The sequence below is a fragment of the Protopterus annectens genome, chromosome 2.part0 (genome assembly GCF_019279795.1).
Source record: "Protopterus annectens isolate FY-2018-M chromosome 2.part0, PAN1.0, whole genome shotgun sequence".
Classification (NCBI taxonomy): domain Eukaryota; kingdom Metazoa; phylum Chordata; order Ceratodontiformes; family Protopteridae; genus Protopterus; species Protopterus annectens.
The window spans coordinates 751906303-751923137 of record NC_056728.1 but is presented as its reverse complement, the minus strand read 5'-3'; the positions used below and the strand labels follow the sequence as shown (position 1 = coordinate 751923137).

The 16835-nt window shown below is 40.9% G+C and overlaps 1 protein-coding gene across 2 annotated transcripts in view; it reads left to right on the top strand.

Annotated features, from left to right (window-relative positions):
* The window catches only part of SUSD1 (sushi domain containing 1), a 1084671-nt gene that overhangs the window by 681833 nt on the left and 386003 nt on the right, over positions 1–16835 (top strand). For both annotated transcript variants that reach the window (XM_044061072.1, XM_044061071.1), the window contains one exon: positions 14013–14192. In XM_044061072.1, the coding sequence (XP_043917007.1) occupies positions 14013–14192 (180 nt within the window). The remainder of the gene's footprint in view (positions 1–14012; positions 14193–16835) is intronic.

The window sequence follows — 16835 nt, the reverse complement described above, 5'->3', positions numbered from 1 at the left end:
ATTACATGCATATAAACCTTCATGCCTGCAATATCTGAACTCGTAATTTCAGCAAATATGAAGATTATTTCTTCAAAAAATGTGTCATGCAAATATGAATACTATTTTTTAAAAGTCTCAACATGAAAGATTAAGGAGCTGCAGTTTGTCAGTGTTGAAAAGGTATGATTTAATAAAGAAAGAAATGCTTCCAAAAATCATTTCAGTCAGTTAAATGTCAGTACTTTGTTCTGTTCTGTAGATGCGTGTTGCTTAGTACAAGGTAAAAAATACACTCATAAGTGTCCTACATTAAACAACTGCATTGTAAGGCTTGTTGTCCTGTTGTGACAGAAATCTGTGTACACATACCCCTATTATCTTACAGGTAGTGTAATGTATATTAAGTATTATCTGACATTTTATAACCCATACACACTCTAATCAATATTGTTTGCAGCTATCTAATAAAATTAGGTGTAGTACTTTGTATATGAATTATATTGCAGTCCTTCTGCAGAAGTCATTCATAAACAATGATAAAATATAAACAGCAATTAACAACAAGCTGTTGCAGTTGATGTGTAATACAATGACGAAATCAGTCCACAAATTATGGCATTTTTCCTCTTTTAATAAGCCTGTCCTACAGTCTATATGCATAGTTGAACTGCAGATATAAAGTACGGTATGTTTCTTGCAACAAATGACTGTAGAATATTATCAGACAAAAATGAAAAACTATGTATGCACTTCCTCCTTTCTGATAATTCACACAGTCATAATGTTAATATGTGCTGCAAACTTAAGAAAAATTCATAGATTAATAAATAAAAATGTGAAGACCCCCGTGTACCCTTCCTTTAGCCTGACTGTGTATAGTATGGTGTAAAAAGACATCACAATACAAGAAAACTGAAATTCATACCCAGCATTTAAATGTTGTGAACAGTTGTAACCCATTTAAAAATATTCTGATGCACAGTAGCACATGCAGTATAGAAGCCAATAATATTTGCAAACTAATAAGATGTTAAAAAAAAAAAAAACATTTTATGCATCGCCGCTTAGCTAGGGTTAAAGTATTCCCAGCGCCATAAAGTCTGTTCTTCAAATTTTCCCTTAGAACTATCCAGTTTTTCAGTTTTAGCACTCAAATCTGTTTCTTTGAGCTCAGCACTTGTTCAGAACACGTAAGCACTAAATAAGCTACAAATTACTACAGCACTCAACTTTCCTCACTTGTCCAGAGGAAAACAGTTTTTAGTACTTAATAAATAAGCACCTATCCAGGCATGTCTAAGGGTCAGCTCCCAGTGTTTTCTCCTGTCTACCTGATGAATCTGGGCATCTTGGGGCAATGCAGCAATTGCCTCATGTATACAGACAACCCTGTCCTCCTACCACCCAACACTACAACCAGTGAGAGATGCACTTATATAGCCAAACTGGAGGCAAAGCTCTCTTCACCCAAGACTGGACTAGACAGTTAAGAGAAGAAGGTAAACACTTGCACACCACACCACACTCATCACATAGTCCCTCAAAACCTACACCACCAAAGCACACACATAGAAACACAAAACACACACCTACATTAATGGAGGCTCTCAATAAAAATCTGCCCAAGCAACAGAAACCTCCAAAGCAGAAATGCAAGTAACCTCCACCCCCCCAGCACAACCCAAATGACACATAGCCCACAAACTCAGTGTGCCACTCAACCATAGCCCATAAGGCATAACAATGTACCCAACACTCTAGTCATAGGTGACTCTATAGTCAGGCACACTGATGTTCCATTCACCAGGCTAAGCAAGGAGAAAGTTACTGTCAGCTGCCTGTCAGGTGCCAGGATCCGCCACATAACGCACGGACTCAGTTCACTCCACAAGGACAAATATGACTCTGTCATTGTCCATGTTGGTGTGAATGACCTGAGACATACCTCCCTGGACTACATGAAAAGAGACATGGAGGAGTTCTCCGATCTTGTAGCCCAGGCAGGTATGACCCTAGCCCTGAGTAGCATCCTGCCATCACCCAGAATGATACCACAGTACAAGGACAGAATGATTGATTTCAACAATTGGCTAAGCTTCTGGTGTCATTCTAAGAGGAACCAGTATCGGTCTGCCTGGGATGACATGATCGACAGACCATGATGCTTTGCCAGAGATAGCCTGCACCTGTCACCCTTGGGATTCTGGATACTGGCTAAGGCTCTTGCCACCCCTATAGTGCCTTTTTTAGGCAAGGGTCAAATGACAAATTCACCACTGTGACAGGTACAAGCAAGCAAAATCTGAGGGTAATTCTACTCAATGCTAGAAGTCTAAACCTCAAAATGCACTCACTCAAGGCACTCCGTAAAATGGAGAACGTCGACATCTGTACAGTGACAGAGACCTGGTTCAAGCCTCCAGAGAGCACCCCTGCATTACCAGGCTATAATTCATACCACACTTTTCGGCCACCTAACCTAGACAGAAACACTAAAGGTGGAGGTGTGTCTATATTCAGTAAGGATATCCACACCTCCAGGCTAGTTGCCCAGCATAATGCAACCAATATTTTCCAAGTGCAACTAACTCTGAGCAAGACCGCAATCAAAATTCTACCTTGCTACAGATCCCCCACCATGCCCCAGGATTCCCACTCCTCATTTCTTGATACACTGGAAAATATTAGGGTACAACCCAACACCCTAATAATGGGCGATTTCAACTACCCCACCATTAACTGGGAAAACTACTCATGTACCTACTCTTTTGCTCAAAGTTTTCTGGAATTCATAAATTCCGATGCCATGGATCAATTATCCACACCCCCACCAGGGGCAGCAATATCCTAGACCTGGTCATTACCAACATGGGTGACCGGTGTTCCACACCACAGGTCAGTTCCTCGTTGGTCAGATCCGACCACAAGCTAATCACCCTAGACATCCACATCCCACCTCCACTCCCCCCAGTAGGGAAACCACTGTATAAAATTTCTCCAAAGCCAACTTTGTGCTTCTTAAGTCAGAAGTAGCAAACTTTACAACACCCATGCAGATGGACAATAGAGGTACGACTGCTGAGTCCTACACAAATGCACTTTATAAGCACTTACACGAGTGCATGAATCGTGCTATCCCTAACAGAACAAGGATGCTATCCTCCAAAAAAAGGAAGCCAATCTGGTGGTCCCCTGCCATAAACAAACTCTACAACAGAAGAAAGAAACTGTTGCAAAAGAGTAAAATCCCATGATTGGAGGAACTCCCTGGTCAGCCTCAGTAAGAAGCCGAGATCCCTCATAAAATCCTCCAAAGATAGTTATGAAAACAAAATTGCCACTGATTCTAAAGACAACCACAAAGCATTCAGTAGCTATGTCAAGAATTTCAATGGCAACACTCAGATCTGCTCTGAGTTACAGCAAATGGCACTAAATATACAGAACCAACTGATATTGCCTACATCCTGGCAGATAGGTTCAGTGCTAACTTTACCCCCCCTCTCACCCCCTAAAGGTCCCATCTCAATACCGGAAGAATGCAAAGTTCCTGTAATCACGGCCACACAGGTAAAAACCATACTCTCCAAAGTCAAGAACACAGCATCCATGGGACCTGACAACATCCCAGGCTGCATTCACCATGAACTACAGGACGAACTAGCACCCCACCTAAGTACCATGTTCAATCATAGCCTCACCTCAGGCTTTGTGCCCACTGAATGGTGCACAGCGGCGGGTATCCCACTCCACAAAGGGGGAGCCACCATGGACCGCGGGAAATACCACCCCATTAGCCTGACGAGCCTGGTCTGTAAGGCCATGGAACGTATCATCATGGAGCTTATAAACAAAAACACTGGGAATCTCGAAACTCTGGACCCCACCCAGTTCAGGTTTGTAAAATGCAGATCATGTCTCCTAAACCTGACAGACTTCTTTGAAGCAGTCACCAAAGCCATAGACGAAGGTAAGGTGGTTCACACAGCCTATCTAGATCTCACCAAGGCTTTTGACACCATCCCCCACTCTGGAATTATAGATAAACTCACTAAACTAGGTATAAATCCCTATATCACAAGATGGGTTGCCAACTGGCTCACTGACAGAACCCAAACTGTGAAAGTAGCAGACTCCAAATCTGACTTCAGACCAGTGACAAGTGGAGTACCACATGGTTTAGTCCTGGGTCCTCTCCTGTTTGGTATCTACTTCTCTGATGTACAGGCTAACACAGAAGGTCTTTGTTTAATGAAGTTCACAGATGACTGCAAACTAAGAGCCATAATTGAAACTCCTAACGATGTGGACAACCTACAAAAGGGCCTCACTGAGACAGATGCCTGGTGTCAAAGCCATGGCCTCAAGCTCAGTGCCAAAAGGTGCATTTTCATCCCCTTTGGTAAAAATTCTGTACCCATGAACTACCACATAGGTGGTAGTCTACTTAACACTGAAAGTGTGATAAGAAACGTTGGGACACAGGTGGACAGTAGTCTCTCCTTTGATAATCACATCTCCACAGTAGTCAGGAAATCCTTCTACGTGGCACACCTCATCACAAAAGGTTTCTCATCCAGGAAAAAAGAGGTCATTGTTCCCCTCTACTCATCACTGATTAGATCCAGTATAGAGTACAACACCCCTTTTGGTATGTACCTCACAAGACATCTACAACAACTGGAAATGCTGCAGAAATACCTCACAAAGAGGATTATCTGCCTCAAACAGATGCCCTATGCAGACCACCTCAAAAAACTCCAGCTTTACTCCGTTGCATATCACCTACTCAGAGGTGATCTCTGCCTAGCTATGTCAAACCCAGAGCTGTTGGACATGCTCCACTTAAAGAAATCCCAATCCCTCCGAGCTACACTCTCTAGGGACCTAAACCTTGTCACCACAGAACATAAACAGAACATGCTGGAGGGATAGATTCCTGTCCCAGAGACTTCCCATTCTCTGGAACAAACTACCTATCTACATCAAGCAAAGCTCCTCATTAGCACTCGTCAAGAAAAATCTTGATGATTGGGTGGGAAATCGGAATTTCACCCCAAGGATCACTTCTGAGGCTCTGCTCAACAGGCGCATAGGAAAATAATTTTCTTGGATGACGAAAGCCAGGGTACCTTTTTGGCTAGGTTTATGTAGGCCCTAGGGCCAATAGCCTAGTACCTACCTATGAACCTATTACATATATATATGTATATATATATATATATATATATATATATATATATATATATATATATATATATATATATATATATATGTATGTATTTTTTTTTAACTTGTAGATATTGGCCCTGATTCTGTAAATGATCACTTACACTGAGGACAAGCTGAGAGCAGGTGTTTTGGAACCTGGTTCCCGTACTAATCCTGTTTATAGTTAGACCTTATACCAAAGTAAGTCACTTACACTGAGAGTAGGTCTTTTAGTGTCCGGTTAGACATACACTTAGGGTAACTCTTTTGGAATTGGAACCCCTGTCTACAAACTTACGTATTTAGACATTGCAGTTGACCCTGCCCTCTTGCAACCTCAGCATAATCTTAACAGGTTTATCATTAAAGTTACATATGATTCCTAATGGAAGCTTGCACCTTTAATCAATATTAATCTTATGCCCACTCTGTATGGAGAGTTAATCAAATAGTAAAGATGGTGTAGTTCACCCTCCCTTCCACCCTTCCCCACCCTGAACCTGCATGTGTGTGTGATTTTGAAAGTAATGCAACATCTACACCTTAAGCATATCTTAAGTAAATGATAATCACCTATCTGATATTCAGACTTACGCTTCATTATTAACATACCTAGTAGTTGCACTATAGCAAACTGCTAAAACAGTGACACACATACTGTAAATGTGGTACTCACCTACTGTGGGTGCAGTCCAACTGTAAACATCTCAATAATTTAATTAGTGGTGGTATTCTTCGGTCATGTGACCTGTATGTCATCAACTGGGCATCTTATAGTATCCATAAGTTTAACTGCTTTAATTTTAATTAATGTTTTCATAATTGCTAAAGTTGTCTGACAATTACTGAGAGGATCAAGGCTATGAACTGTTAACATGCTACTTCCTGTAGTCCAGGGTGTGATTTCCATGGCCTTTATTTGTCTACTGTGTAACTCTGAGTCCCTTAACCAGGTGGTACTCCTAGGTCAAGTCTGAAAAAGATATATGTGGATTAGTGCTCTTCCTCTAGTAATAAATACAAATAATTTTAACATATAGTACAGCTTATACTAATATCAAAAAATGGGTGGAGTCTGTGCCCCCCCAACCGTATAACCTAGTAGTCTGCAGGTTCATAATAAAAAACTGTTAACTTTACACAGTTCACTTTACACTTCAGTAGCACAGCTAGTAATGGTATAGTTTACACTTCAGTAACATAGCTAGTACTAGTATAGTTTACACTTCAGTAACATAGCTAGTAATGGTATAATTTACTCTTCAGTAACACAGATAGTAATGGTATAGTTTATACTTCAGTAACATAGCTAGTAATGGTATTTTATAGCACTGTCATCATAATTGTGTAAAGTTTAATTAACAGCTTCTCAATATGCAAGGTGGTGTGCAGATACTGATAAACAAGCTCATTCTAATTAGAACATTGAGCTGAGCACATCAGTTCCAGGCAAGCAACTCTTTACCCCCCACACCATATGCCACTGTTCTGAGCATTTCTTAAGTACTGCCATGTGTTTCCTAAGTATTTAATACACATAGCTGACATTCAGAGTGACAACCAATGTAATAAAAATATGCTGACCTAATACGCTGTACATTTGGAACCTAGCATAACCACTTGAGTACTGTGTGAACTGTCCTGTTATCAAGTGTCAAACAATATGACATGCTTGAGCTAATCGATGTTCAACTAACCTTAGGTAAAGTTTAGTACCATATCCTTGCTAGCTATAGGTCACTCACAATTCAACCCAACATCATATTCATGGGCAATTTCAGTTATCCCACTATAAACTGGGATCAGTAGACAACCACTAATCTGCAGTCTCACAGATTCCTGAATTTTGTCAATGCAAACACCCTGGAACAGCTAGTCTGCGTAGCTACTAGGGGTGCAGATATCCCAGATATGGTATTCACAAATATGAGGGAACATTGCACCCTCACTTTGTGTAATGTCCTCACTTGTCAGACCAGATCACAAAGTGGTAACCTTTGAAATAAATATAAAGGCTAAACTTCTAGCAAACCCCAGAACCTTTAAGAACTTTTCCAAGGATAACTACCTTTTATTAAGTGAAGCCATAGCTAAATTCCAAGCTCCCCAAACTCACATAATATGGTGGTCTATGCAGAAGTGTTTACAAAAACCCTGTACAAGCATGTAAATAACTGCACAGAAACAGCAGTACCAAACTGAAATAAACTTAGGGCAAACTCCAAAAACAAGACCCCTTGGTGGACCCTCAGTATAAATAGGTTGTACAACAAAAGACAGAAAATCCTGCCCAAAAACAGGAAGAGAAAGAAAAACCTCTACAGACTCAACAAGCAAATCAGGGGATGAATTAAGTCCACCAAAGTCAACTTTGAGGCTAAAATCAGCTTTCAGTCTAAGGATAACCATAAGGCACTTTTCAATTATATACGCATCCTTAACGGGAACAACCAACAGTGTGCTAAACTAATAGTAAATGGAACTTCCTATACCAAACCAGAGAATAAAGCAAATTTGCTGGCTGATAAATTTAGCTCCAGTTTCACCCTTCTGTCACCCTAGTTTCCCCTTAGAAATACCCTCTAACATTTCTCCAACTATCACTAAAGAACAGCTCCTCACGTCACTCTTCAGAGTTAAAAATACTGCATCAATGAGTACTGATAATAGGTTCATATATTGTCCCGGAGGCCCTTATAAGCCTAGCTAAGAATTTGTTCCCTCAAAGTCAGCACCTGCTTCCCCTGTCCAGCAGGGATACAGGTGGGATCCCAGGGGTATATTTTCTGTGTCCCATCCAATCATCCAGGTTCCTGTTAAAGAGGGCTAGAGATGTACTCTGGTTTACATGAAAAAGGAGTCTGTTACACAGATGGGGAGTCTTTGTGATACAAATCTATCCCGCCAACAAGTTCTATTAATGTCACAGACCAGGTTAAAGTCATGCATGTGGGTTGCGCGAGTGGAGTTTGACTCACGGATATGCAGCAACTCCATCATGGCTGGGTCTGAGATGGCCTTGTATGCCAGACACAGGTCAACTATGAGCAGTCTGTACGAGACTGAGTAGACAGACAGAGATTTTAGCTTATTTGTATAGGATAGGTGTTTGAGACCCTGGATTTTCCTGGTCAAGAACCTCTGTTGTCTCCCCAGCTGCTGCATGTGATTGGCAAGGTACATGCCAGATGGGGCGTTGTACTCTGCAATGTGTCTGATAAGGGAGGAGTACAGGGATGTTATGACTTCCTTGTTCCTGGATGAAATGCTCTTATTCATGAGGTGGGCCACGTAGAAAGCCTTCTTTTCAATGGAGGCAATGTGGTTGTCAAAAGTCAGGTTGCTTTTAACCTGGGTGCCCAAGTCCCTCACAACTGATTGTGTGCTTAGTAGGGGATAATGATGCATCTCTTGGCATTCGGTTTGAGGCCATGCTTCTGGCACCAGTCATTAGTTTGGGTAAGGCCCTTTTGGAGGATGTTCACGTCACTAGGTGAATTTAAGACAGCACCCAGCTTGCAGTCATCTGCAACTTGGTCAGCCATAGACCACTGGTTTTGGCTTGCAGCTCAGAAAAGTATATCCCAAATAGTAGAGACCCCAAGACCAATCCTTGGGGTACACCATTTGTTATGGGTCTACTACTAGAGGTGGCCTCCCCTACTTTGACAGAGTGTATTCTATCAGTGAGGCATGTTAACTACCCGTCTGGTAACATTCGGGTTGATGCCTAGTTGGGAGAGTTTATCTATTATGCCAGAGTGGTGAATAGTGTCAAAGGCTTTGTCTAGGTCAAGGTAGGCGGTATGCACTGTCCTCTTTTCATCCATGGATTTGGTGACTGTTTTGAAGAAGTCAGCCAAGTTTAACAGGCATGATCTCCCTTTGACAAAACCAAACTGTGTGGGGTCAAGCGTTTGGAGCTTGCAAATGTCCTTCTTTATAAGGTCCATGATAATGAGTTCCATGGCCTTGGAGATCAGGCTAGTTAGACTGATGGGCCTATAATTGCCTGGGTCAGTAGATGATACATCTTTGTGTAGAGGGATGACAGTGGCTGTCCTCCACTCTGCTGGGACAAAGCTGGTGCTCAGGCTTTGGTTGAATAGGATGCCTAATGGAGCTGACAGCTCATGCCTGAGTTCATGTACAATACAGCCAGGGATGTTATCGGGTCCCATGGAGATGGTATTGTTTGCCTTTGAGAGGGCATTAAAGACCTGCTCCCTGGTGATGAGGGGAGGCTGGCAGGTGCTGGGGATGTCCTGATTTACTGATGGGGGGACGGGGGGGTGAAGTTTTCAATGAACCTGTCTGCCAGTAGGTTGAGCCATGGACGAGTTGATCTAACAAAGGCAAATGACATAAAAACTCACTCGGGTATTATACACAAGCTCACAAATTTAGGCATAAATCCCTATGTCACCCGATGGATAGCCAACTAGCTTGCAGATAGGACACATAAAGTTAGGGTGGGGAAGTCCATCTCCACCAAGAGGTCTGTTGCTAGTGGTGTCCCACAGGACTTGGTACTGGGATCTCTCCTTTTTGGAATATACTTCTGAATTCAACGCAAATGCAGAGGGCCTTCGCTGACCAGATTTACTGATGACTGCAAGCTGGGTACAGTCACTGAATCCCCCAATGATGTAGAGATCCTCAAGGAAAGTCTGACACAGGTAAATAATAGGTGCCAGAACCATGGCCTAAAACTCAATGCAAAAATGCATAATCATACCCTTTGGGAAGATGACCACCCCTGTAAATTACAACATTGATAATGCTCCCCTAAGAGTAGACCCAGTGGTAAGGGACTAGTGAACCTACAGTAACCTGAACTTTGAGCACCATGTGTGTATGGTAGTGAGAAAATCCTTCTACATGGCACAAGTGAGGGCATGGCTTCCAGATCTAAGGAGATCACGGTCCCACTATACTCAGCCCTCATTACACCAATAATCAAGTACTATGCACCCTTCAACATATATCTGACCAGGCATTTGCAACAGCTGGAGCAGCCACAGAGGTTCCTCACTAAAAGAATACGGGGTGTAAATAATATATCCTATGCAGACCACCTTAAAGCCCTGTCCCTACACTGTGAATTCTAGGGACTACTGAGGGGCGATCTATGCCTAACCTACAAGGCACTTTTTGATCCAGCCCCGATAGATCTGCTACACATTCGCAAAACAAATAGCACTAGATTTACCTGATCTAAGGATCTAAACCTTGTCTGCAATATAAACAAAACATGCTGGTGCATCAGTTGTGTGACTCAAATATTACCCCTTCTCTGGAGATCTTACCGAAGCCTATACAAATGCAGTTTGCACCAATGGATAAGAAATCACAAATTCACCCCCTGGCTTGTCGCCTGTGGCCCTTATGGACAGGAGCAGTTTGTGCCCTAAGTCACAGGCATATACCAAAGCTGTTCTATCCCCTGGGCATTGAAAATTGGGAAAATTGGGGCATGAATGGCTATACTTAAAAAGGCTTTAGGGCTTTTAGCCTAGTTAACCTCCTTCTTTTTCTATCAGCTGTTCCCATTAGGGGGTCGCCACAGCGGATCATCTGTTTCCATTTCTTTCTGTCCTCTGCATCTTGCTCTGTCACACCAACCACCTGCATGTCCTCTCTCACCACATCCATAAACCTTTTCTTAGGCCTTCCTCTTTTCCTCTTACCTGACAGCTTCTTCCTTAGCATCCTTTTCCCAATATACCCAGCATCCCTCCTCAGCACATGTCCAAACCAGCACAATCTCGCCCCTCTGGCTTTGTCTCCAAACCGTACAACCTGGGCTGATCCTCTAATAAACTTATTCCTAATCCTGTCTACCCTCATCACACCCAGTGCAAATCTTAACATCTTTAACTCTGCCACATCCAGCTCTGACTCCTGCTCTTTTGTCACTGTCTCCAACCGATATAACATAGCTGGTCTCACTACCCTCTTTTAGACCTTCCCTTTCATTCTTACTGGTACTCGTCTGTCACAAAGCACTCCTGACACTCTTCTCCACCCACTCCACCCTGCCTGTACTCTCTTCTTCACCTCTCTTCCACACTCGCCATTACTCAGAACTGTTGATCCCAAGTATTTAAACTCATCCACCTTTGCCAACTCTACTCCTTGCATCCTAACCATTCCTCTATCCTTCCTCTCATTCATACACATATTCTGTCTTAGTCCTGCTGACCTTCATTCCTCTCCTCTCTAGAGCATATCTCCACCTCTCCAGGGCCTCCTCAACCTGTTCCCTACTCTCACTACATATCACAATGTCATCTGCAAACATCATAGTCCATGAGGACTCCTGTCTGATCTCGTCTGTCATCCTGTCCATCACCACTGCAAATAAGAAAGGGCTCAGAGCTGATCCTTGATGTAATCCCACCTCCACCTTAAATGCATCTGTCACTCCCACTGCAGAACTCACTGCTGTCACACTACCCTTGTACATATCTTGTACCACTCTTACATACTTCTGTGCCACTCCCGACTTCCTCATACAATACAACTCCTCTCTAAACACCCTGTCGTATACTTTGTCCACAAAGACACAATGCAACTCCTTCTGACCTTCTCTGTACTTCTCCATCAACACTCTCAGAGCAAACATCGCATCTGTAGTGCTCTTTCCTGGCATGAAACCATACTGCTTATCACTAATCATCACCTCCCTTCTTAACCTAGATTCTACTACTCTTTCCCATAATTTCATGCTGTGACTGATAAGTTTTATCCCTCTGTAGTTACTATAGCTCTGCACATCACCCTTATTCTTATAAATCAGTACCAAAACACATTTTGTCCACTCCTCAGGCATCCTCTCAATTTCCAAGATTTCATTAAACAATCTGGTTAAAAATTCCACTGCCATTTCTCCTAAACACCTCCAAGCTTCCACAGGTATGTCATCTGGACCAATAGCCTTTCCATTCTTCATCCTCTTCATAGCGATCCTCACTTCCTCCTTGCTAATCTGTTGCACTTCCTGATTCACTATCCCCACATCACCCACCCTTCTCTCCCTCTCATTCTCTTCATTCATCAGCCGCTCAAAGTACTCTTTCCATCTGTTCAACACACTCTCCTCACTTGTGAATACATTTCCCTCATTATCCTTTATCACCCTTACCTGCTGCACATCTTTACTAGCTTGTAGCCTAGTTACCTCCTATGATGCTATGATCCTGTGATCCTAAGATTGCCTTGTTCACAAACACTGCTTAGGAAATAAAAATAACAGATTGAAACTAATACTATCACAATACCTATTTAAAATAGTTTCAGTTGTTGAGATTTGGATGACATCTAATGTGAGCTTTCCCAAACATCATAAATTTGAGTGCCTTGGGTCTAAATTTAGGGGTTGAAGGGTTCCGTTACTAATCCATGAGTGTATTCCAGCAACACTAGTTCTTTCTGACAACAAGAAGGAAGTTCTTATTGTCATTATTTAGTTCATATTCATACTGAAACTATGAAACTAGTGACATGCTATCATAAACTGGGGATGGATTTGAACAAACAGAAGGAATACTTGGAATTCCTGGATACAAGATCTGAGCATAAACATATAATTCTATTTAGAGGCTTCAGTTATTCAAACATAAAATGGGTGCAGAGACACAGTATGCTTGAGAGTTCTTACAACTATTATCTTCTAAATAGTAAAGCAAAAACAAATTACAAAACACAAATTAAATAAAATTTAATAACACAGTAAAAGCTGTAGTCAAGAATTTGACTTCTTCAGATTGTCATGTGAGTTCCTGCTTTTGATTTTTGCTCTTCCATGGAAGTTGCTCCCATGGTCTTCTCACTTATTTGCCTTTGATAGCACTGTTGCAGTACTGGGCTCCAAACATACCAGTCTGAGACCATGTCTGCCAATTACTTTCTGATGATAACGTTTATGGACAATAATGTAACTTATGGCAACAACCATATTAGAGTTGTGAAGTTGCTACTCTTGTTCTTGAAGAATGCAGTCATCAAGGGTCTATCTGACCTTCTTAGATTGCTTTGAAGAAGATGCTTCATAAACCTGTTACTACAGGTCAGTAATCATTCAGCATAAGTCATCAGAGGGAGGAGTTAAAAGAGCATCTAAAAACAAGTTTCTATCCCTTTGTGGAAGTTAGGAACCTGTAGCTGGGTCTAGACTAACCTGAGCATCGACTGGATCCCCTTCAAGGTTAGTTGTATTTGTAATGCAGAGATAGACATTTAACATAACCACACTAATGTGCCATTGTATCATGTATATTTTAAGAGAATGATAGTGCACTCGAGTCAGGAAGTCCTGATACTAGGTTCCAGAATGTTCCATTGGCTCCTGTTATTGTGCTGTCATATCATTATAAATCACCTGTGTGCTACAGGATAAAGAATTGCCAGCCTAGATCTGGAACAGGAATCTACAGATGTGGGCTTAGAAGCTCTGGGCAAAAAGTGGAAAGTGCACCCAAAGTAATAACTTCTGAGGACTTGACTACTAATAAATGTACATTAAAGAGAAAAATAAGAAAAATGTTTTCCTTGCTGTTCTACAGAGGTGGGCACATGTTTTCACAGCTGCAAATAATGCAAAGAATATTCATCCATATAAGAAGGTCTGATAATTGGGCCAGCACTGGGGATTTGTGACCTTCCTTTATTTCACTGGTGATTAGGGGGAGTTTGCGCCCTCCTATGACTAGCATTATAGTTCCATACCTCCTTAATGATGGCTTGCTGCAAGAGACATTTTGAAAAAAGTATTGTTATCACATTTTCTTACCTAAAATTATAACTCATTTGTTTAGAAATTCGCTGTGGCAGTCCTGTACCAGTACCAGATGCAGTAATGCTGTGGAATGGCTCTAATGAAATAGGAAGTACAGTGCACTACCAATGTAAAGTTGGCTTCTACCCTTCAGAAGGAAGCAACGTCTCAATCTGTCTGGGAAATGGAGAGTGGAAAAATGCCACACTGCACTGTAAAGGTAATTAAAATCAAGCTTTGTTTGTATTTATTACCCTGCTCTTAGCAGCTTTGCTGTTTGACCGTAAATGAAAAGGTTTAGTTTACTATATTTCTGGCATAATAAATCAAAGTGCCTATTGCCATTAGGTAAAATACACATAGATTTGATATAACAAAAGTGAATATCTCTTCATATTGCTGAGAGAGGACTGACATATTGTAATAGAATGGTAACATGAACAAGCACTTTTTTGTTCATTTAGAATGCTTCTGTCATTTCTGATGTTTGACAATAATTATACTGATGTCTATATTTCAGGATTAGTAGATCTGTGTATCCAATTGCCGTTAGCATGCTTGTTGTCAAGATGTTGTATATGAAATAAATATCCATGCATAATGGAATAAGACAATGAGGAAACAAAAGATGAGTGCATACCGAGTGCCACAAAAGCATTTTCAAAATATACCATGGTAACACTTTTAGTAACGGTATACTTTTACTAAATAAGAAGAGATACAGAAAATAGAATGTAAGACTCTCCACAAAATTTAAAAGTACAAGGTAGTATGGTGCTAATAAACATGGGAATCTGCATATTCACTGTTTTTTATGGACTGCGTATGCATTAATATACTTAGACATAAATCATTTTTTTCAGACAGTCATAGCATGATGGCAGATAACCACTGATGTGCCCACCTCATCTACCCATTAGTTATCTAACTGAATAAGCAAGCTCTTACTGTAGGTTAGTATGAGTGGCTCCCTCCTACCACTAAAAATGCAACATTGAGTATATATGTATACTTATAGACTAATTCCAAGATCGCCACACCTTGGTGAAAATGGAATATTCTGAGAAATGGCCATCTTAGTCTTAATATACATGAGTCTGTTTTTTCAGCCATTGAGTCTCAGCATTACTGGACTCCGCAGGTCCCAACAGTTCAAATGTTGATTGTGTCCTACACCTTCCTTCTCATAGACTGTCTCGCATGTTAGTAGTGACTTCTGAATTTCCTTATACTGTGTGACCATTATTTTCTTAACAATAATGTTGTTTTCATCCGTCATGCTCTCTGCTGAAAAATGCCTTCATTCAGCTTCCCTTTGTTGTCATCTGTTTTTTAAGTTCTACGCAGTTTTCTTGTGCATTTTTTTATACAGCAGATGCATTTCTGAACTTCAGTGATTTCTTTAAAAAACATAAAAGTTTTGAGCTTGTATCCTCTCTTACTTTCCTCTTTTGCTTACTGGTGTATATGCGTATAAGCGTTTGTATTTAATACACACACACACACACACACACACACATATTTATATATATATATATATATATATATATATATATGGTTACACTTAGGAAGAGTGAACACTCACTTGAGTGAATGTTTTTTTACGCTGTAAAAAAAAAAAAAAAGCAAATGCGCACGTGATCATTCATGCAGTCATGTGCAACTTGCTTAGTGTACATCAGCCAGCATTATAGAGTGGTGCATATCGCCATCTGCTGGATCTATGAATGATGTGTAGGAATATATATGGAACCATGTATGTCAGTTCTGAATGATTAATACATTATTAATATATATTTTATATTACATTGGACATCATATTTTATGTTTTTATATTTTTATTGGTATGCGATGTCTGGTTGATTTATATACTTGTTCAATAAGGAAGGATACTTTTACACTTCTGTGTAAGAGGTTGCTTTCTTTATGCCACTTGATTGATGAAATGACTATGAGAAGGTGGTGTAACTTGTGTATAAAGAGTAGTTGGAACACTTTTGGTTAAGTCTGATGAAGCGTCAGTATTGGATGTGAAAGCGCTCATTGTTTTTATTTTTCTGAATAAAGTTCCTTGCACCGACACAGTGTGTGATACCTCTTTGCTGCTGAAATGTTGACTGCTGTTTTTAATTGAGGTACTTTGTTCTCCGACCGTTGTTGTTAACAGAAACTGCAGTTTCTGACAGCAGTCTTTTGACTGGGATCACAGTATAGTGGGTAAGGGAACTGGCCCTTGCACCACTGTTGTGCGATCTCAGAATTAGTATATATAATAAGCAGGGAGTGTGGGGGTTGCAGGGGGTCTTGCCCCCTCCAAGAAAAAGAAAAAAATAGAAAGTAGTAATTGTTCATTGTTTTGAGTGTTCACTCATATGAGCGTTTGCTCTAAACTGATTGCTGGTTATAGAGGTTCACTCATATGAGTGCACATACAGACACACACACACACACACACACACACACACACACACACACACACACACACACACACACACACACACACACACACACACACACACACACACACACACACATTCCTAGCACCTAATGCTCAAACTTTTAGTATAGCCAAAAGTTTCAGCATTAAAATTTCAAACCCATAATTACCTTACTCACTGACTCAATATTCCTTCTTTCAACATGTCCAGCACAATTTCCCAAGTTGTTCACTGTGTGAGTGTGTATGTACTGAATTGCCATTTAAAGAAAAATGTAAATAACTGTGATGTATGGTTGAAGGGACTGTTACATTTGAAGTATATTCACTGAACTGCTGTGGATCAAATGTTGGCTGTGATGGGAATGGGGTTGTGTGGGCTATTTGAGCTTATTTTGTTGAAGGGGGAGGATGGTGCTTTGTCCC